This window comes from Daldinia childiae, assembly GCF_008694065.1.
Source record: "Daldinia childiae strain JS-1345 chromosome Unknown Scaffold3, whole genome shotgun sequence".
Lineage (NCBI taxonomy): Eukaryota > Fungi > Ascomycota > Sordariomycetes > Xylariales > Hypoxylaceae > Daldinia > Daldinia childiae.
The window spans coordinates 2,760,522-2,781,525 of record NW_022984644.1 but is presented as its reverse complement, the minus strand read 5'-3'; the positions used below and the strand labels follow the sequence as shown (position 1 = coordinate 2,781,525).

The window sequence follows — 21,004 nt, the reverse complement described above, 5'->3', positions numbered from 1 at the left end:
TCTATCTTGTAAATATCTAGAAAAATGAAAGCCTACCGACCTATCCTTAACTGGTGTCAATGGCTAGTTATCCTCACTATCAACTTTAACAATAATCGTACCAGGTGTAATATATCGTTATCCTGGAAGTCAGCATTTACAGCTTCCCCTTTCTCTCGCCTGGTTTCCATTGGCGTTGGCATAAGCCGTCTTGATATTCCGTTGCGACATGCACACCTTTCGGGCTCCAGATCTTGCTCATAATGACCGCCCTCCCTGCTTCCAGTCGAGGGAAGCATGCTTCTTGAATCCACCACTCATCTTCGCCATAAGACATTACCGCGTCCTCGGGATTGACGTGCACCACAAAAGAATAGCTCAGGCTAGCGGCGCGACCGAAGTCGTACCCAAACCCGACATGGTTACCTATCATGAGCAACCCATTCCTATCCGCTTCGTACGCATGGATGCAAATGTGCGAATCGGGGTGATCTGCGGGTAAAGGGGCAAGCAGCCGATATAACAAAAGCTCCCGCCGCTCATGGAGCGGTTTGCCCTCATTAAAGGCGGTGAGGTCGACCTTTTTCATATCGACTGCGGGAAAGGTCCCAGGGTTCCGCATCGGAAACTCGTCTATGGTCTTGGCGATATCTAGATGTGGCGCCGGATCCCATGCCGAGGGGGGCCGGGAGCTCAGGATATCTGCGAACCGTGTCTGCGCTGGTAGTTCCTGGGCTACATGCTGTGAGACTACGGACGGTCTAAAGGATACTAAAGCATTGAAGCAAACTGGGCCAAGAGGAAGCTCGGCGTCGGCAGGCGGGAAATGATCTCCTGCTGGATTTGTGCTTGATGATAGAGGCTGTCGCACTGTGACTAGAAAATTTGGGAATGAAGGGTTTGGCGCCAGAGTAGTCACACTGTATATAAATGGCCGATCTATAAGGCCAGCTTCCGAAAAGTACCCATGAATAGTCTACGTTTAACTATCAGTAAACCTATTCCTACGGCTTATGTCTACATATTTGCTAGAATGGACTACGTTGGCGAGCTTGGATGACTTACATGAATACCGATTTCCTTTCGAGAAGCACCAGCCCGCAAAGTTTGCATATCACCAAGGGCTTTAGATGCAGCTATTCCCGCTTGGCTGTACACGTGTCCACCAAACGCCACTTTTCGATTTGAAGGCCCATTTTTCAATCCCGAGTATACAGTCTCGCTCGCAATTGAGACGTCGCCTTCCGGATGCCATGCGCTCCGTTGGCTCATATACCGCTTTACAATGTTGCCATTCTCGACTGCGTCTGGAAGAGCGGCCAATCTGAAAACCTCCTGAGCTAGGAGCCGCTCGTTTGACGACATTCTAGATTTTATTTTAACGAAACGAGGTATAGGTTAGGTACCTAAGGTATACAGAAACTCCATTTAAATAGTAAACATGTAAGAAGCGAAATAAGACATTCCTCTGTACGCGATGCAGATAAGCTACCATAGGTAGAAAAAGACATGGAATAATATAACCTCGGGATTAGGAATAAGCAACTATACCGTATTAGAAACTTACCGAGGGCCATGGGTAAGCAGAAATATCACGTGATTATACCCCTAATTATACCCCTAATTATGCCCCTGATTATATATACACTATGTACCTAGGTACGGAAGTCGCCTTCAAAAGTTTTGTCCATAGGTCAGCCCCTGTAAGCTTGGCGAATCTTGGCAACAGCTGTCGGCCGTAATAGCAAATGTACTCCTTTTTATACATCATTTTCATTTATTTATTTAATCTTAAATATATAAGTTATAATATTAGGATAAATACCATAATAACTTGAAGCTTTTATATTTATAATATAACCAGCCGCTACATTTTAAAAATATATTTGGTTGTGTAATTATTTATATAATAAAGGGTAAATTTTAATATACTTTATAACTTTTGAGTGCCAAGTGGGTCAAGCTGCGCTACAGATGCCCGGCAGCTGTGGTCAAAGCTGACAGGTGCTTGGTATGGACATAACTTTTGAAGGCGACTTCCGTACATACCCCTGAATAGATTTAACCATGTTAATATTTCCTTATTAGTGCTCTTATATACCTACCTAGTTCAGTCCTCCTCTACATAGTATTGCATATGTACCTACATTTTCTTGTGTCCTCCATCACAAATCAACAAGTATTCCACAAGTGCTAGCTATTATCATTTCTGTAGCTTGTAAGAGGATAATATGGTACCGCTTGAATAGGTACCTAATGTATGTAGTGATGCACCCATTTAAGATCTGCAGACGCTCACGTGCACTGCCAACTAGAAGCATCGTTCTGAAGACCTTGACCATCATATGTTGCCGTTCGTGGGAACGCGCAAAGAGGACGTTGTCTATGCATCACAACTGCCTGCCCAGTTGAATCCGAGAAGTTGAATCCCGTCGCGATGATTTGGGACACCGCATTGTCGTTCTCGACCCAGTCCATCAACGCTAATAAGGCGTCGTGCTCCTTGTCCTTATAGCCGGGGACCGAAGACCCAGCATTGTAAGGTGGTACCTGCGCTGCCTGGCCTGCGCCAGCGATCATCCACGGAACGTTGAAATTAGGACTACCGGGACCAGCCCAGCAGTGCCCCATCCCTGGAATCTGGAAGTATCGGAAGAAATCATCAACGCTTCCCATAGCTTCTATCGTCCGGTCGTAGTACAGAGTTGTGTGTTGCACTGGTACAGTGGCGTCTGCGAGCCCCCCGTACATAACTGTGTTACAAAAGTCAGTTCGCCTCTATGCAATCGGAGGAGTGTTTCCGGGAAAGGGAAGACACAGTTCTTTGGATCATACGTACTGATTTTGCCTTTACCACGAAAGCTGCCAAGGTCAAATTGATCTGCGGAGGCCTGCACCGAGTTCTTATCACGAGCTCTAGCATCATCCACGACGCTGTCGTTATATGAAGTGATCTGCCAGTCATTCCCATAGCCCATGAATGTCCGTTCGTACTGCGCATCAAAGCCTCTTCTGACATTATTAGAGTCGTTCGGGTTGGCTGGCATTAGGAACGTCCCCCATTCCGCCTCAGAGCTGTAGTCTAACCCTTTGTAAACGAGCTCTCCGCCCTCAATAATGTAGTCGCTGTACATCTTCTGCGCCGTTTCTATCTGTGCCTGAGTCCAACAGGCGGTCTTATCTGTTGATACGTCACAGCTAATCTGTGTAATATCAAACTGTTCTCTGCATGCCGAGAGCGAGCTAACGATGCCATCTTGCATGCCATCCAGAGGGTCGCATTGTTCTAACACCTCTGCCTGGAGCCGCGAGAAGAGAGCTTGGTCACTAATGCTACCTTCGGCATCCTCCGGGAGATTCCACATCGCTAACCTAGAAATCCAAGGCATCAAATTCTTCGTATCCCATGCTGGTGCCCCAATCAAGGCCCCATCAAACATATCAGGGTCTCTCTCTAAGGCAATAAGTAAGCAAATATTCCTTCCCACAAGTAGCCTATATATTTGGAAATATATATTCCGGAAACAAAGAAATGTAGATAGGGGTAACTAGAATAATTGCTGGTACTACTTACGGATTTGCTTGAGGCCTTGCCTACCTCCGGTCGAGCATCCACTATAATACGAATACGTAATCTGTTTCTCGTTGTAGTATGCTTGAATGAGCGTTTTGCCTAGAGTTATAGAACCCTCCATTGCCTGGTAAGCCCAGTTGACTCGGAGCTGTTCAGTAGTTGGCCATGTCATATCCCCTTGGCCCGAGTTATGCCCGGTGTCGGTAGCAAGAGTAGCCATGCCATATTGCACTCCAGCTCCCATGTCGAGCCAGTTAATACCGCCGAGAAACGCATAGCCCCCAATGACAAGGAGTTTTGAGTTCCAGGTGTCTGGAAGGAACATTCCGAAGCGATAATTTGCCGTCTCATTTTTGACTATAACCGCGCAGAGCGACGGAAGTCCAGATGCAAATGTGGGATAGCCTAGATTTCCCTGCTCCGTAAAAGTCCCGCTCGTGACATCTCGGACGCTCTCTATAGAGATACCAGAAGGGACAATGCTATTAAAATAGTCTGCGGTACATCCCGTAGATTGGCGAGGTCGCTTTGCATACGGCGTACTGTTAGCTTGATATGCAAAAAAGCTTAACAGGACCCAGAGGACCGGAACTATTATAGTAGCCATTTGGATAAATGCGGTAAAATTCAAGTAGCCTTACCGATGATCAATAACTTAATTTAGCTGACAGCAGCTTGCAGATACTTATAGGTTGGCCGGCATGTCACAGATGTTGATTCACCGGGGCTATGACAAGGCATATTGTGCACAGTTCTTTGTAAGCTCATAGCCCCCATTGTATAACTAAGCTACCTCTTATTGTATTATTCGCCCAGACTACATTGACGTAGGGGGCTATTAGAATTTTTGAGCACTTGACCTACCCGCTCTAGCCGGAGTGGTAAGTATTCAGCCGTGTTCTAACTCCAACGCGGCTTGCTATATGCAGGATAATTCTGTTAAGGATAGCACACTAATGTTTATTTAGGGGACCAATTAGAGGTGCTCTAGATGTGTAAGACCTAAGACGGCTTTTCCGTAAGAGCATTCTTTAGCATGTCTCTGGCTTGCTGAATATCTTTTTTAAACAATGTCTTTCATTACACAACCTACAGTGGTGGCTATGACGTCAAAGAAACTGGTCATCTTAGAAGTTTAATCTCTACCTATTGGATCCGGGCGTATTCTCGGGAAAGAAAGATGAGAGGCTTGTGGCACGAGACGTTGTCATTTTTCTGTTAGGAAGCTGAATTAAGTCGTCTATTCGTCTTAAAAAGCTTGGGCTGAATAGTGTGGCTACCTTAGAAGGCTTATTTTTTTTTCATAAAAAAAAGGAGAAAAAGAAAAAAAAAACCTCGGCTGTTCGGCTTAGTTTCATAATATCCAGTAATAATATTGCCGACTATGTGAAGAAGACGAAAAAAATAAACCTCCACGGGGCGCAGAATAGTCCTTTGTTGAAAACAGTTGTATTGTAAATCTTATTAGTGAAGACGCTAGTAGCACGAGTTCGAGAATGCGAACAAACACATTATACCATGTAACCCTACCTACTACTAAGATCCAATCCGGGGAATTGGAGATTTCTTGATGCAGCCTTTCTCCGCACCATCCCGCAATGCATGTCCTCGTGGTATACTGGGGTGCATAGACTTCCCGCATCAAAAAAAATAGAAACTCGGGATTATTATGAATAAAATGACTCAAAGAGTTACCTAAAGCAACGTGTTCTATTCGTTACGTTACTAGAATAGGATCGAGTGATTGAGTAACTGCCGAATCTGACCTTCTTCTAAGCAGCACGTCTTACTGTCCCTGGCTACGGATCCGTACGAATTACCCCAACATGTGAATCATAATGCAGGCATCATACTAAACTTAATAGAGAATTGGCATCGCATCTCGCGCTCTTCGGACACCGCGTCTTAATGAAACGTCCAGAATTAAGGACAGCCAGTACGATCAAAAATACGTGAAATTAAAGTATCCTCTTTACTTACACTTAAAAGGTATTTCCAATTTTCAAATATTCAAATATCCACAAATCCACAATCATTCATAACTTAAAAAAAATGTTTGCCTTTTTAGTAGCCATGTTATATTCTTATTGGTTGAGATTAATTCTCAATTCCAACAGGCCGTTTTCTTTAATTAAAGCGTGGCGCTAGTGGGTTGTGGGACTTTAGGAGGTACCTAGGTAACGTTCGGTACCTCCTAATGGTAATACAGATCGATTCACTACCTACACATACTTGGTAGGTAGATCTTCCAATGGGTCACGTTTTTTGACGGCATTCTGCGTAAAATATCATCAGCAGAATATCAGCACAATAAAATACATATTGTTAGAAATTTCAATTATCGAGTACGACTTGTTGTAAGTCAAACCACCGTTACTGGGGCCACCCTAGTAAGGACCACCCATTTCCCATACAAAATCAATAAAATCGTATATTCATAACTCATCCAAGAAAATAGCTAAAAATATCCAGTCTTTATTTTCTAATTCCTTACTACTATAATAGCCTATATAATTTTTTTCAAACTTTTTTTATCACCATTCTGTGGTAAAATTGTAAAAAATGTTGTTTTTGGTCATTTTTTAGCATTAAAAACTTTCAAAAATATATGGGAATTTTATATACTTTATTATAAAGGCTCATAACTTCCACAAAAAATTGGCTATACACTTACTTTTAATATTAAAAGTTGCATTGAAAAATTCTCTATCCAATTATATAAAAATGAGATTTTTACTATATAAATTAGCAAAGTTATAAGCATTAATAATTATTAACAGCTATACATATAAATTTGTATGTGTATTTGTTAATGTGTTCATTTGTAATCATTTTGCCACGAATATTGATCCAATCTTTTTTTCAAATTTTGTACACAATAACAACACTTTACTATATTTAAATATAAAGTCCTAATATTTTTACCTATTTTCTTGGATGAGTTATGAATATACGATTTTGTTGATTTTGTATGGGAAATGGGTGGTCCCCACTAAGGTGGCCCCAGTAACGGTGCTTCGACTTAACTCCCATGTTGTAAAGCACATGTCTATGCTGTTACTTTAATTACCAATGTATCTCTCCTATTCCTAAAGTAATATCGGCTTAACTAACTATAGTTATTGTTAGTATACTTCAAGTCCTACTAACTATTCCCTAGTCCCGTATATCTCAAATTACTATATATCCAATATATTGGCTGAACTACTTCTACACTGTATGATCTCGTTCTAACAAGGTCATCATTTACATACACAATATTTACTATCAGATTATATAGATGTATACTTAATACCATGCCAGTTCATAAACTCGTTTTCGTTTACTATTTAAGATGCACGTAAAAGACTAAACTTCAATTTGCAATAGCTGTCACCTATCTATCTAATTCACATGAGTTACAGCCATGGCAACGGAAATCTAGCCAATCCTCAGAACTCACAGCCGTTACTATAGCGAGACCAGGCTATTATTAAGCCTCGTCTCCCGAAAATTACCGGGTCATAATTATAGGGGATTCTCTTTAACCGGAGGATCTCGTAAACCCAAGTCTAGACTGCGTTTGATTCTACTAATAGCTCAAATGAACCAGAACAAATGACCTCGAAGTTACGAGGGCTTCAGGATCGGCTATATAGAAAAAGTTCTAGGCGCCTATGTGACTTGCGGGTCGCACCGGCGATCAACTGCTACGTACTACTACTCATGTATCCATAAGGACGAATTTAGGACGTATCTAGTTATATCGCACGTCACTTCCGGTAATTGATGCACAGCTAAGCATTGATCTTTGCGGATATCTTATCGTTGACGAATAAGATAGCCGTCAAAAATTTCCTTTTCCCGGTATCCTTGACGCCAATTATCCGGTTCCAGAAGGTTGGGGACCGGAAGACTGCAGGCATTTGGGATAAATGAAATGGTAAGATGCAACTCAGGATCATCCCGGCGGAAGCTATCTTTTAAGACGCATTTGGAGGCTCTACGACGTTATCTAAAAATACTACTCTATGCCCACGGTTACATCTCACGTTCGTAGTCAGTCTACTATTTTACCCCTCTACTGTTTATCAACGGAACCAGGAAAAACTTCAACTACTAAAGAATTTTTATCATGAAGGCCCTAAGCTTCGTCACGGGCATTTTTCTGGCGATATCTGCCGTCGCGGAAGGAGACCCGCCGCCTCCGCAGTTCCCGTATGTTCTCGGAGTAGTGTCGGACACCCCTTCTCAATGTGCCCCTGGACAAAGCATGAACATCACATTCCTCCCAGATAGCCTCAGACTGGGCCTTCCTGGTATGCGATTTGGCACAGAAGGACATGGTAGAACGGACGAATATGCTGGTTGTCAGTTCACTGTAGAATTCACCTCCTGGTGGTACAAGTACCGCTTCGCGATCCGAGATGTGACTTATAGAGGACACCTCAATGCAACGGATGGCGTCCAGCTATACCAGTTGAAAGCCAACACGGTTTTCAGATATGAGAATCGGAAGCTAAACCCGGGAAGAGCACCTCCTGATATTTGGAATGTATCTATGTCTACCATGGTGAGTTTACTCATTCTTAGCTCTTTGATTTCCCCCATTAAGATGATGGTATGGCCACTAACGCGCCTATAGATCGATAACACCGCCAAGGCAGCTGTTGGAGGTGAAGGAACCTTCGATGACAACTTCGAAGTAAGCGGCGGTAACAGTTCCAACTTAGAGTGGTCAACGTGTATGGATGGTGGCGAGGGCTCGGGCGACGTCAAGACAAAGCTCTCGTTTAACATCGGCGCGACTACAAGCGACAAGAGCGGCAAAGGCACTGGTATTCTAACCCATGGTTTGACGTTGGACTTCGGACTCGTCTGGGAAGAATGCTATCCCGACCGATCAGCTAAGAACGCATGGGGCCAGACACGGATCGATGACTGGTCGGTCTGCACGTACAACACGAATAACGAGACTTCGCGGACAGTCTCGCGAGCGTTACGACAGGGACCAGGTGTGTCATTCTAAGTTATATTCCGGAATGAAGAAGCCAATTAGGTATCTTATTTATTCTATATAGGAGTCTCATTTTAGCGCATAAGTTACTAAGGCATCTAAATATCTTTAATTGCCCCATACCACCATATACTATCCCAATCTCTTTAGACATTTAAATAACGCGACGTCCATTAACATTAGTATTCAAAGAAAATGAGTCGACTACTGCCATATATCTTCTAATTACCTGCTTCGCATTACTTGCTCTCCTCATCTTCACCGCCAAGAGCATTGGGAGTAATGACTTGCGCTGTTATGTTCATAATCTCATCTGCATTCCCTATCTTCTCAATGCTTCCATCCTTCATCCAGACCACAACATCTATCCCCTTCCTCAGATGGGCTACGGCTGCACCCACCCTATGCGCAACCATGATTACAGTATGGCCTTTGCAGGTGAGTTCTTCGTGGACAATATCGAGTATCAGCTTCTCAGTTGACGAGTCAAGGGATGAAGTAGCCTCATCGAGTAAAATTATCGGTTTCGCACACAATGTGTTTATGGTGTATACATGTAGTAGTGCACGTGCTAGAGCTAGCAGCTGACCCTGTCCGACCGAAAGAGACGGGAGCGATGCAAGTGTTTGATCTAGGATCGGATGAGTGCTCGAGCTGGTGTCGTGCAGGCTACCAGGGATCAAAGCAGAATTGAAATGGCGCCACAAGCGCGTTTTAGAGAGCGCTTCAATTATAGTATCGTTGGAGAGAGTTTCTGTTGGGTCCACATTGAATCGAAGGGTTTGCTGATTGAGAAGCAAGGGCTCTTGAGGTACTGTCACAAAGCAGCGTTCTCGTATTGTCGAACGAGGCACGTGGCCGATATTTATGCCGTCGACTATAATTGAACCCGATTTCGTATCTAATAACTTAAGAAGAGTGAGTAGTAAAGAGCTTTTACCACTGCAAGAGACGAAGTTAGTACGCAGCCCCTGAAATGTACACATATGAGTATTTACCTCCCGGTTCGGCCGCATACAACCACCTTTTGCCCAGGCTTAATCCGCAGGGACACGTCTTTAAGCGCCGTAGTTTCCTCATTATAAGCGGCCGTAAGATCTTGGATCTCGACAGAGCCAGAAGACGGCCATGTCTCCGGGGGTATAGTAGTTTCAGATGGCTGATTCTCGGGGGGGACTTCCTCTTCTAATGTCTTGATCCTAGCGATGGCCCCAAGAGATATCTCTAGATTAGTCCACGATTCAACAAGTCGGAGAAGAGTAGTGTTGGCGACGAGCACAATGTTTAGGGCAACACCGACTTGACCACCTGAAGTAGTAGTCCGGAGAGTGACAGCAAGGGCGATGACCCCGACAGCTATTCCCGCGATGAGCAGATCGAGAACAATTCTGAGCCAGCACTGAAGACATAGAAGAAGGTAAAATGGCTTCTGCGATTCGTCCAGGTTCTCCAGATGCTTATTCTCTGCCTTGGATTGACCTGCAAACGCGCGTATCGTAGGCAATCCTTCCACCGTCTCTAAAAAGTCTATTAAAACAGCGGACCTTGATTCAAGCTCTAAGAGCCGTAGTTGTCGAGATGTCCGAAGATATATCTTCTGCACGAGGTAGACAATTATGAGGCATATTGGCAGCGTGAGCGTTAGTAGCTTTTGGACAACAAATAGCAAGATGACTTGAAAAAGAAGTTTGAATATCTCTACGATAGTATTAGCGATTCATTTGCCGTTGAACCATGCATTTTACTTACGAACGAATAATGTTGACAAAGCAGAAGCAAGCTGCTTATCAACAAGCTGAATATCTTGACTGAATCTAGGGTTTGTCAGTCTCCTAATATTAATATGTCAAAATGGCGCATACCGGTTTAAGATTGACCCGCTATCAGTCTTCGAGAAGTATATTAAAGGTGCACTAGTATGTGTTAGTTAGTGTCTTGATCGCCTTTGGAGGGCAGTACACGTTACCGAGTAATTATTTCGAGTAGCTTCGAGTGTAAGACAAGTCCCGAATGAGGAGCAACAAGTATGACGGTAGACCTAAGAATCATATTAGTCTTGTTTTGTCACTTTATATGTACCTTAGGTACTCGTAAGGCAGCTCAACGAACCACATAATTCCATTAGTAGAAACCCAAGCGATGAGGTTTAGGGTAATATATCCTCCAATAAAGAACCACTCATTGCTTGATCTCGAATCCGTCCACAGTTTCAACCAATACTGGGGGAAAGTAACAAAAAAAGAGCAAGATGCGATGCAGGTTACCATGAAAGCGAAGTTTCTTATTCCGGCCGCTTTTAAATAGTAGCCTACAGTTTATTATTTATTAGATACGTCTTGCCTTATCTAGGCTTCGTTTTTGAACTTACTATACAACGCCGAGTCACCTGTTTTCCGCTTCGAGTCAATAGCAGTGTCATCGTATGATCGCTGCTGCCGCGAAAGGGGATTGGGACTATCCACAGTGGTATTCTTGTTCCCATGAGTGTTATCCTCGTGATGGATTATTTTCAATACTTGAGGGTCTCGAGAGAGTAGCTCGTTCCATTTGCCCTGCTCCTTAATGCGCCCACCTTCAAGAATGACAATCTCGTCTGCTAAACGAAAGTACTGGGCTTCGTCAAGTTATTAGGCTAGCAGTAATAATGGGGATCTCAGGGGATATTTACTGGAATTACTTATCAATACCACCGTTACCCCAAGCGTTTTGAGAAGACCATCCGACTTAAGCAGGTTTTCGATGATTTGATGCTCGGTGCTTCCATCTAGGGCACTAAAAGGATCGTCTAGAATGAGAATTTCCGAACGGGAGAAGATTGCACGCGCAAGGGCCTATATCATGTCAGAACATGGCGTTTATGAAGGAGGAAACACTCACTAGGCGCTGGCGTTGACCCCCTGAGAGATTAGCCCCTCGACTCCCTACGATGGTTTCGTCCCCACTCGGAAGCATCTCAATGTCTTTTGATAGACAGCAAGTAGCGATCACTGTCTCATACCATCTTCCGTCGGCAATAGAAGAACAATCCTCAAACCCAGTTATAACTTGCTTAATGGTCCCATTCGGTAGCCACGGTAGTTGAGAGCAGTAGCCAATACGTTTGGAGGATACCGCAATAGTTCCGACCGAAGGAGTCTCGCCTAGGAGAGTACAGACTAAGGCTGTCTTCCCGACAGCTGTTGAACCGGAACAAATGACTATAGACCCTTTCTGCACGGTTAAACTAATATCGCTTAGAACTGAGCGAGATCCCCCAAAAGAAACCCCTACTACACTGAAAGCTGGATGTGGAGCAGGATGGAAGTTATTATCTCCGGAGTTGTTTAATCCAGTAGTCGCTTGTGAGTTGATAATCTCAATCCTGTAATCCTGGATAGGAGGTTCAAGAAGAAAGCTTTGAATTCTCTCAAAACTGGCAAAAGATGCAATAACCCTAGGCACGATTGTCATAACCATGTTCGCTGGGTGTGTCACCATACTTAGAATAGCAATAGTTGTGAATGCAGTCTCAGTGTTCAGTAGGTTGCCTCTCAACTTGGCTAAGATAGCATAGAGTACAATGGTAATAACTGGCGCGAACATCCCATTGGCATTTGCGGACGCGTTATAAGCAACTGTCATCCATCGTACTCTGCCTGCCATATGAAGCTCAGTTTGTCGAAGTCTTTGAATCCGTTCTGATATCACGTCTTGCAGGCCAAGCATTTTGACGTTCTTAATAGCACTGATAGCGGCACTTGTCATAGAAATGCGGTTCTGCGTTGCCTCATTCCACCCGCCTTGTCGAGATCGTAGGTTTTTCGCGACATACCGACTCACACGAGAACAAACTGGAGGGACCTTTCAGTGACCAAGAAGGTTAGGCAAAGTGACTTTGACTTACGGAAAATGATAAAAAGGGGTACTGGGGCCAGCCAACCGACTTCCCAAGATAGCATCGCGATGCCGATGGCAACTTCGAAAACCTGTCCCCAAGTTTCGTGGAACATTTCGCCAATTGTGTCGAGGTTATCCACGTCAGTACTTGTAAGTGTCAAGACTTTGCCCCCATTCACACTTTCGGCGTAAGAGTTCATAGTTTTATCATTAATCAATGATATAAGAGCGGCCCGTATCATTACTCTTAGTTTATTTAGTTGACTTTGATAAATCGTAGTAGAAATCTAATCATAGGCTTAGTAGTTGATCATTTCATAACTTTTGTGGAAGCTTACAGCTAGGCCGACATAGACGACAACTGCAGCTGTAATAAGACTGTGCGCAGTCCATGTCTGATTTGACGGCTTATTTCTGGTAACATATTGGATACTTTGACGGATGATAATTGGTTGCGAATATCGGAATAAAGTAAGGAAGAGTCGCGGCGGTATGGCTAACAAGAATGGCCTTTTAAGAGACACGAATAGTACGTTTGGGAGTGTCATGCTGCTCTCGGGTCTCACTACGTAGTCGCCTTAGAATTAGCCATCATTCAGTTTTTGATCTAAACTAAAGCACGTACATCTTTGCTCCCATGCGCGTATTGCTACAGTACGAATGGGCTTCGATAGCAGCTTAGTATCGACAGAAGGTAAAGTAGAGTTTTGAAGGACATTGTGATATCCTTCCACGAGAACTGGATTGATCCACCAGAAGAATATCCTGCCAAAAACTCCGGATCTTTCCTCGGGCGATAGATACTGTCCCGAGTGCTCTTTCGTTAGTTCCTTTTGTAGGTTTTCGGTCGCAAGTAGAGTAGCCTCTAGAGTTATCTGCGCGAGAATTGGATCTTGCATAAGCCAACTACGCTGCCCTTGGTATTTTCTAGATACCTCAAGGACATCCCGAATAATACACACGGTAAGGTATAGAGTGATTATGCTAGATGGTTGAATGCTTCGCCGATGCTCTATCAGTGACAGAACACAGAGCGCGATAGCCGCAGCAACCTCTAGACCATGAGAGACACGGACGTAGTTACTATTAGGCGTCAAATCCCCTAATGCAACAAAACGACCTATACTCGATAGAATAAGAAGAATTAACAGAAGCTACTATGAATGTCAGTCTGTAAATGCCATGTTGCCATGCTTTTCTTCACCCACTATCTTAAACCGCCCCAGGAAGTTGGAGATAACAATGATGGGAGCTTTGCGTAAACTCCATACTCGGAAGAGCGCCAAACACACGAATAAGATTGAAAGTAGCATCGAGAAACTAGCGATCGCATGCGTACCGCTCTCAAAGAGAGCCATCGTCGAAGATAACAATCGCTTTCAGATGAGTAAAATCTTGATGCAGCAGCGTCTAAGAATTCCCGTCAGCAATGTCAATACGTGCCCTGGCCAATTGAATCACGCAATCGATTACCAGGGCCAGTGCTCTCGTATTCGAATACCCTTGACCTTCCTACGCATCTAACGAGCTGCTTGGAGCATCATGTTTCTTCCCAAACGGGACAGCACCACACCTCGAATAGCATCATGATTGGTCCAAAGATGCGGCAAGCTGGTCTTACAAGATGTTACGAGTGGATCCGTAGCCCACTTATTATGTGCTCAGTTTTAAAAGTACATAGTGTGCCGAACTTTAAGGTGGTGATTGCTTCACTTAGATTCTATACATTAGGTAGCTACCAGTTACGTACAATACCAGAATTTACTACATAGAAGCCAATTTATATATACCTACATAAATAAATCTACATTAAATACACATATGCCATCTTAAGCCTACGACGGCTTAGATAGCCCTTCTAGTTGGGCCTTAATCTGGACGGCGACGAGTTTAGAGAAGTATCGGCACAGGGCAAGATTGCCTCCATGAAGCCAGAGGCCGGGGTGACCGCTAGGTCGCCACATGACTCTCATCTCACCCTCCTCATCATAGCCAAACACGTTGGGTACCTTACCAGCGACCTTCTCTCCGAAGATGACTTCGGTAGCCGTTCTCATGTTCTGGTATCCCGTCGCGCATACAATTTCGTCCGCTTCCAGCTCAGTTCCGTCGTCAAACTTGATGCCGTGCGGAAGAATCTCGCTGATACTAACGCCGTGCTTCACCTTCACCTTACCGTCGATGATCAGCTGCGAGGCGCCCACGTCGATGTAGTAGCCCCCGCCACGCTGTAGATATTTGATCCATAACCCGCAGTTCATCGGGCCGCGGTCGGTCTTGAAGCCCGCCTTATTGAGACCGTCGAGGACGTCTTTGTCGACTACTTGTTGAAGCTCGTTGACGTCGGCCTGGGCTGCCTTGTAGATCTCTCCTGGCCTTCCCCACGAAAGAAGGTCGGCCTCCTCTGTTGGAGGGCCACCCTCGTAGTATCCCGGTTTGAGTAATAGATCTAATACTGCTTGCACGCTCATGACGGTTGTCGATGACCGCTGGATGATGGTCACGTCGTACCCATTCTCGTAGAAATCTTGAGAGATATCGAGCGCCGAGTTGCAGGCACCAATCACAACTGCTTTCCTTCCTTTGGCGTTCCTCTTGGCACCTTTAAATTCCGATGAATGGCAGAGCACATCGCCCTTGAAGCTTTCCATGCCTTTAAAGGTTGGTACATTCTTCTTCCCGGAATGACCAGTGCTTTGGACAATGTGCTTCGGATGCAGTACACGAACTTCAACGGACCCGTCCTTCTTCTTCCGCTTGACAACCGCGACCCACTGCTTTTTTTCTTCGTCCCAGCTGCTATACTCAAGACTCGTGTTATTCCACACGTTGAGCTCGAGCTGTTCAGCGTATGATTGTAGAAACTGGGCCAGTTTATCCTTAGGGGTGAATAGGGGCCAGAAGTCTGGGAATTTTATGTACGGCATATGGTCGTACCATATTGCGTCGTGGAGGACAAGGTGCTGGTATCTATTCCTCCAGTTATCGCCAACATTGTCGCACACGTCGATTGCAAGGGTTGGCACATTTATCATCTTTAGTCGGGCTTGTAAGGAGAGCCCGGCTTGTCCGCAACCTGATTTATATGAGCTGATATCACGATTTGCATTCAGAAAAATAGAAGCTTACCAATTATGAGTACGTCAGGGTCACCGTGTACGAAATTTATCTCATCCTGCCTTCTTTCAAGCCAGTTTTTTCTCTCAGGGTTGGCACCATGTATGGCACCATGTGGTCGCAAGGGACCGACCGGCTCTGGATGGTTATAGAACTCGTGCATGGTTGTGTAAAGCGTCCAAAATTTCCATTCGCCGTTTTCTTGGAGGAGACGGGCATATCCGGCACCGAAACCATGCTCGGTACCGGACCGTAGGAAGAATTGTATGCCGCGGACCGACCCGTCAGCCCGGAAGGGGATTATTTCTGGGCCGTTATTCTTAGCCGGATGCTCCCTGTCGATTTGGATATCCTTTAAGTGATGGCCCTTGTCTAAGAACGATGTGATCTTGCCCCTCCCCTTCAAGGTATGAAAATCCCAAGTCAAACCAAGGTGATCCTTCCAATAGCTGTTATCTAGAAAGAGGTTTGCAAGGCCTTTGTGGTCCTTTTTCGAGAGTAAGTCATTGAAGGAGCTTAGAATCTTGGAAGCCACTGCGAGTGCATCTACGCTCTCGTCTTTGATAGTCGGCGGCCATGATGCAAGAGGAAGATCAACAGAGCCGGGTACTATACGCTGGCTTGACGGGAGAGAGTCTGGCGTGGTCATGGTGCTAAGTATTTATGGAATAGATGAAGTGATAATGAAGGTATCAAATGTTAGTTAGTATCACTAAGACGAAACAGAAGAAACCCCTAAGGACTGGGGCTCTAGATATCCTCAGTTTCACGGTTATAGGACCCCGCACGTTACGGTAGTAACTGGAGATAAACCCACGAGGCATTGTTCGTGTTAACATTCCGCTTCGGACGAAGCTACGGCTTAGCGAATCGGGTATGGACTTACACTGGGGGAGCTGGAGGAATGCGTTCGTCACCCCGCATTAAGTGATAGATCGTGGTCGAGAGAGGACACTATTCGCATATAATACCCCGAGAAAAGTCAGGTGGTTTATACCACTGTACCGAAGGAGACTCCGAGGTTATCGTCATTGCTCGCTGATCTTGGCCAAGGCATACGAATCTAGCTATGCAATACAACTCATAACCTTGCTTATGTACTCCATAGTGACTTGTAGATATCATTAGTACCTAGGTAGTTAATGTAAGAATGTACTTTGGTTTTTTTTAGAGATGGTGGTGTAGGATGAATGGGGATTTTTGGCGAATTGTCTCCGACGTTAACTAAAGACGTACTAGCTGACTTGGAACGTTTATATTTTGTACCTAACATAATCAGGACTTCGTACCTGTTAGGATATAATGAAATGGAGGCTTTAGAACGCGCGAATTTGTTCACAGCTTTAATTTAAATACTTAATAAGGTAAAGAAATTTACCTAGGTTGGGTAGGTAGATATAGGTAGGTACCATAGCGGAGGTGGGGGTTTTCAGAGAATGGTTATTTTTGGGGAACGGTTCCCTAATAAGGAACGTTCCCTTAATTCCAGGCCTTTAATTAGCTGGATCCAAAAATAGATAGGTTTAAATTTGGGATTTTTAGACCCATTTTGGATCTTATATTCTTAATGTTAAAAACTATTTCTTTTTATAGAACCGTTCTTTTTTTAGAAAATATTTTTGTTAATTTTACTTAAAAAAAGAAAAAAAAAACCCTTTTAGTCGAAAGGTTAAATACGGGAAAAATTACCTTATAATTTAAAAAAAAAAAGTTTTTTACAAAAAAAAAATTTTTAAAAAATTTTTTTTTTTTTATTAAAGTTTTTTTTTTTAATAAAATAATATTTTGGAAATAAAAGTTATAATAGTTAAAAATAAAGAAAATTTTATAATAAACTAATTTAATAAAATTAGCCACCTCGTTTTATTAATTTAAACGTTTATACTTTAAACTTTAACTTTAATAGTAAGGTTTATGGTTATATAATTGCAAAAACTGTAGGTTTGAGGACCAATTTTTCGTTTTTTTGACTTTTCTGACTTTTGCCTTACTTTTCACGTGAAAGTCACGTGAAATGGCGAAAATTCCACGATTTAAAAACCGTTCCCTTTTTAAAAACCATTCTTACGATAGGGAACGAGGCAATTGTTATGGTATGAAAATATTTTAGGGAACGTTTTTCTAAATAGGGAACGGTTCCCTGTACCCATACACCCCCGCTATGGTACCTAGGTAATTAATATATTTCCAACTTTACAATAATACCCAGGTACTATTAACCCGGACCTTACAAATTTAGGTACTTGCCGATTCTCGGCCGAGACGAGTCAGTTATGACTCGGGAAGCTGTCAGAAGTTTAATGATGCCGTAAGAAAAGAAAAAGAAGGAAAGAAAGTCCTAGGAAAGGCAATCTTAATCTCCATCCCCGAGATCATAACTAGATCATAGACCCACCAATAAGATCTCACCATTACTTAGGGTAAGTATGCACTTATGTAAGGATGTAAGGATAAGAGACAGGGGTCTAATCCTCATTTATCTTCTTCAGCCCTTCAGCCCTTCATATCGTAACCAGCGTCTACAATAATACAATTAAATCCCGTTACTGCTTGCTTTCGCTTGCCGTATTGCTTCGCTACTGTCGTATTCCTAAAGACATCATTCGACTAGTCCTTACGACGACAAACGCTACCAATGACGAAGCACACTGGTTCTTCCATGCACCGAGTTCCCTCGTCCGGGGCGGTCGAACATGGCTATCCGCAAGGACATCTCGGACACCTTACCGAGCATGAAGAGCAAGCTTTAGTAGAATTCAAAACGCTTTTAGAGGAGAAAGATCTTTATAAGCCGGGGAATCCGCCATCTCATGACGACGCCACGATTCTGTGCGTTTAAGTCAAAAATCATGTTAAATCTGTCAAACACAGTGCTAATCTAATATATTTACGAACCTAGTCGATTCCTTCGAGCGCGCAAGTTCGTTCCAGAAGATGCATATGTTCAATTCAGCGAAACTGAGAAGTTCCGTAACGCAAACCAAGTTGAGGTTCTATACGATACTATAGATATAGATTCGTTTGAGGCGACTAGGAAGCTTGTACGTCATATCCAAGATCCTTGTAAGCCTTAAACAATTCTAAACAGATCATTTATCCTTGAGAATAGTACCCTCGATTTACCGGCCGACGTGATAAGCGGTATGCAATATTTCTTCTCCGATAAGAACTTCGATGCAGGATATGCTAACAATATTTCTAGAGGCATTCCAATTTACGTATTCCAAATCCGACATCTCGATTCACACGCAGTTGCCAAATATGAGAAGTCCACCGAGACGACGTACAGCAGGGCTAAGACGGATGGCAAGACACAGCCTAAGCTGTTACAATTATTTGCGCTGTACGAACATCTGACAAGATTCGTCCAACCTCTGTCATCCGAGTGTATCGATCGCCCACATCCCGCTACTCCAATTACCCTTAGCACCAACATCGTCGACATTTCCCACGTCAGTCTGCGCATGTTCTGGAACTTGAAGGGCCATATGCAGGCTGCCAGTCAGTTGGCCACTGCTCACTATCCTGAGACTCTCGACCGTACGTTTACGAATTGTGTTTTATATTGTGTAGGAACCGTGAAAGTAGCTAATTGCATTCTTAGGTATCTTTATTATCGGCGCGCCTATGTTCTTCTCGACAGTATGGGGTTGGATCAAGCGGTGGTTTGATCCCGTAACTGTTTCCAAGATCTTCATTCTCCAGGACCACGATGTATTACCTGTCCTGACAACTTTCATGGACATGAAGAATATTCCCAAGGTTTATGGAGGCGAGCTCGAATGGGACTTCTTTGACGAGCCAGCTTGGGATGACGAAGTAAAACGAATATGTCAGTTTGAGAACGGTTATACTTCTCTTCCTCAAGGTCCCGTATACTGGCGGCCAATCGACGATGGCAAGCGAGTCGAATGTATCGCCGTGGGTACTAAAAACGGGACTGACCGAAGAGAGCGAGTCTGTACCATCACAAAAGCTTACCCGCCAAAGTCTGCTGAAGATACCTTGGTGTCTACCACGGAGTCCCAGGCCGGTGATATTACCGAAGCTGAGTCATTCGTAACGCCTACCGAGAAGCCTATCATTAACGACGAAGTCCCGACGGCAAGCATTGCAGCGTTGTCAGTTACCGAGGCAAAATAATAAACTTGATACAATTATATTATAGAAGGAGCTCATGCAGTCACTAATTACCTCGAAGCCGGACCCCCATGTCAAATTCATAATTTTCGCAGCGGAGATTGGACGTAAGAGTCGATTAAAGATATAAACATAAGAGGTATACATTGCATAAGGTCTTGGGATACTGACCTATTTCCCCTAGTACTGCGTTGTCTTATTGTCAAGGATCGTTGGCGCATACCTTGGTATTTACAGGAATAGGGGCGCTTTTGTTTTTAGGGAGTTACGCATGGATTATATATGTACTTTTTCACAAAGCGAAATAGAATTATCTTCAACTCCTAACGCCAGCAACCCTCTCTGTCTATCCTATATAATCTATATATCATCTGCCGGTGACCAATGCCTCTAAACGTTGGTTGAAACTACGACTCACGATGCTGGTTGGACACCTTTTCGCCTCCTCCACTCCTTAATCCCTTCTACGACTTCATTCCACGTAACGCCGTCCCTGACCAGCCACATGGTAACGCCTAGAGACTCCGTATCTCTGTTGCGGCTTTCGTCGTCAAAGAACAGCATCTCGGTGTGCGGGATACCCGTCCTCTTGCCTAGCGCCTTGAAATGTTGTATCTTACTACTGGGGTAGATCTCCAACCCTGCGTCGAAGAATTCGATCGCCTTCCTCACCTTGTCCTTCTTGTTACTACTCCCCGACCCCCCATCCGCACCACTTTCATCTAGCACGCTGCTTGCGGGTGGTATGTGCAACAGCTTGAGCATTTCGCGCCCGAGGTCCGGAGCGTGGGTCCGGCTCGCGACGCCGAGTTTGATGCCCGCGCGGGCTAGGCCGTGTAGGACGGAAGGTATGTCATCATAGAATGCGAAGGTCTCGCCGATCTTGTCGGTGCAGGCGTTGTGCGCGAGATTAGGCCGGAGCGGCGGGTAGACGTGGGTGTCGACCCAGAAGGGCCATAGCGTATAGTCGAGATCGAAGACGATGGCGCGCGGCAAGGGCTGACCGTCGGTGAGGATGGATGGTAGGGTAATGGGCGTTGTGCCTGGAAATGTTGGCTGTTTGGAGAGCTTCTTTGACATGATTGGAATATTTAAAATTATGTATTGTTGGGTACGACGGGAGTTCGGGGATTGGGACCGGGTAATGATATAAAGTTGATATGGATAAAGCAATGATTGAAATGAAGGTATGACGGTATGACGGTATGACGGAGTCTTGCCGTGGCCGGTTAGACGATAAGATTAGATTAGATGCGAGTATGAAGTAAGAAATGATGTAAGCAGGTAGGTAAGGTACCTTGGCTTGGCAATCCGGACATAGA

The 21,004-nt window shown here is 44.2% G+C and overlaps 7 protein-coding genes across 7 annotated transcripts; 2 read left to right on the top strand and 5 right to left on the bottom strand.

The window, feature by feature from the left end:
- Window positions 1–136: 136 nt before the first annotated feature.
- GL218_03474 (uncharacterized protein) lies at window positions 137–1,344 on the bottom strand (the record flags this gene model as incomplete). Its single annotated transcript, XM_033580036.1, has 2 exons — window positions 137–955; window positions 1,045–1,344. 2 exons carry the CDS (start codon window positions 1,342–1,344, stop codon window positions 137–139), a joined length of 1,119 nt encoding a protein of 372 aa, XP_033436236.1.
- A 930-nt stretch (window positions 1,345–2,274) lies between these two features.
- GL218_03473 (putative feruloyl esterase B-2) lies at window positions 2,275–3,878 on the bottom strand (the record flags this gene model as incomplete). The annotated part of the gene is made up of 3 exons (XM_033580035.1): window positions 2,275–2,732; window positions 2,819–3,433; window positions 3,554–3,878. The coding sequence occupies 3 exons, from the start codon at window positions 3,876–3,878 to the stop codon at window positions 2,275–2,277; spliced, it is 1,398 nt and encodes a 465-aa protein (XP_033436244.1).
- A 3,789-nt stretch (window positions 3,879–7,667) lies between these two features.
- On the top strand, window positions 7,668–8,561 carry GL218_03472 (uncharacterized protein; the record flags this gene model as incomplete). Its single annotated transcript, XM_033580034.1, has 2 exons — window positions 7,668–8,105; window positions 8,178–8,561. 2 exons carry the CDS (start codon window positions 7,668–7,670, stop codon window positions 8,559–8,561), a joined length of 822 nt encoding a protein of 273 aa, XP_033436243.1.
- Window positions 8,562–8,788: 227 nt separating this feature from the next.
- GL218_03471 (Multidrug resistance-associated protein 1) lies at window positions 8,789–13,783 on the bottom strand (the record flags this gene model as incomplete). Its single annotated transcript, XM_033580033.1, has 13 exons — window positions 8,789–9,491; window positions 9,548–10,247; window positions 10,299–10,363; window positions 10,412–10,462; window positions 10,516–10,587; window positions 10,659–10,857; window positions 10,918–11,163; window positions 11,227–11,380; window positions 11,427–12,379; window positions 12,433–12,712; window positions 12,764–12,990; window positions 13,051–13,579; window positions 13,634–13,783. The coding sequence occupies 13 exons, from the start codon at window positions 13,781–13,783 to the stop codon at window positions 8,789–8,791; spliced, it is 4,329 nt and encodes a 1,442-aa protein (XP_033436242.1).
- Window positions 13,784–14,260: 477 nt separating this feature from the next.
- On the bottom strand, window positions 14,261–16,191 carry GL218_03470 (putative indole-3-pyruvate monooxygenase YUCCA3; the record flags this gene model as incomplete). Its single annotated transcript, XM_033580032.1, has 2 exons — window positions 14,261–15,501; window positions 15,555–16,191. 2 exons carry the CDS (start codon window positions 16,189–16,191, stop codon window positions 14,261–14,263), a joined length of 1,878 nt encoding a protein of 625 aa, XP_033436241.1.
- Window positions 16,192–18,177: 1,986 nt separating this feature from the next.
- On the top strand, window positions 18,178–19,685 carry GL218_03469 (SEC14 cytosolic factor; the record flags this gene model as incomplete). Its single annotated transcript, XM_033580031.1, has 5 exons — window positions 18,178–18,371; window positions 18,442–18,583; window positions 18,652–18,683; window positions 18,745–19,082; window positions 19,147–19,685. The coding sequence occupies 5 exons, from the start codon at window positions 18,178–18,180 to the stop codon at window positions 19,683–19,685; spliced, it is 1,245 nt and encodes a 414-aa protein (XP_033436993.1).
- Window positions 19,686–20,096: 411 nt separating this feature from the next.
- On the bottom strand, window positions 20,097–20,762 carry GL218_03468 (putative magnesium-dependent phosphatase P8B7.31; the record flags this gene model as incomplete). Its single annotated transcript, XM_033580030.1, has 1 exon — window positions 20,097–20,762. One exon carries the CDS (start codon window positions 20,760–20,762, stop codon window positions 20,097–20,099), a length of 666 nt encoding a protein of 221 aa, XP_033436994.1.
- Window positions 20,763–21,004: the final 242 nt, after the last annotated feature.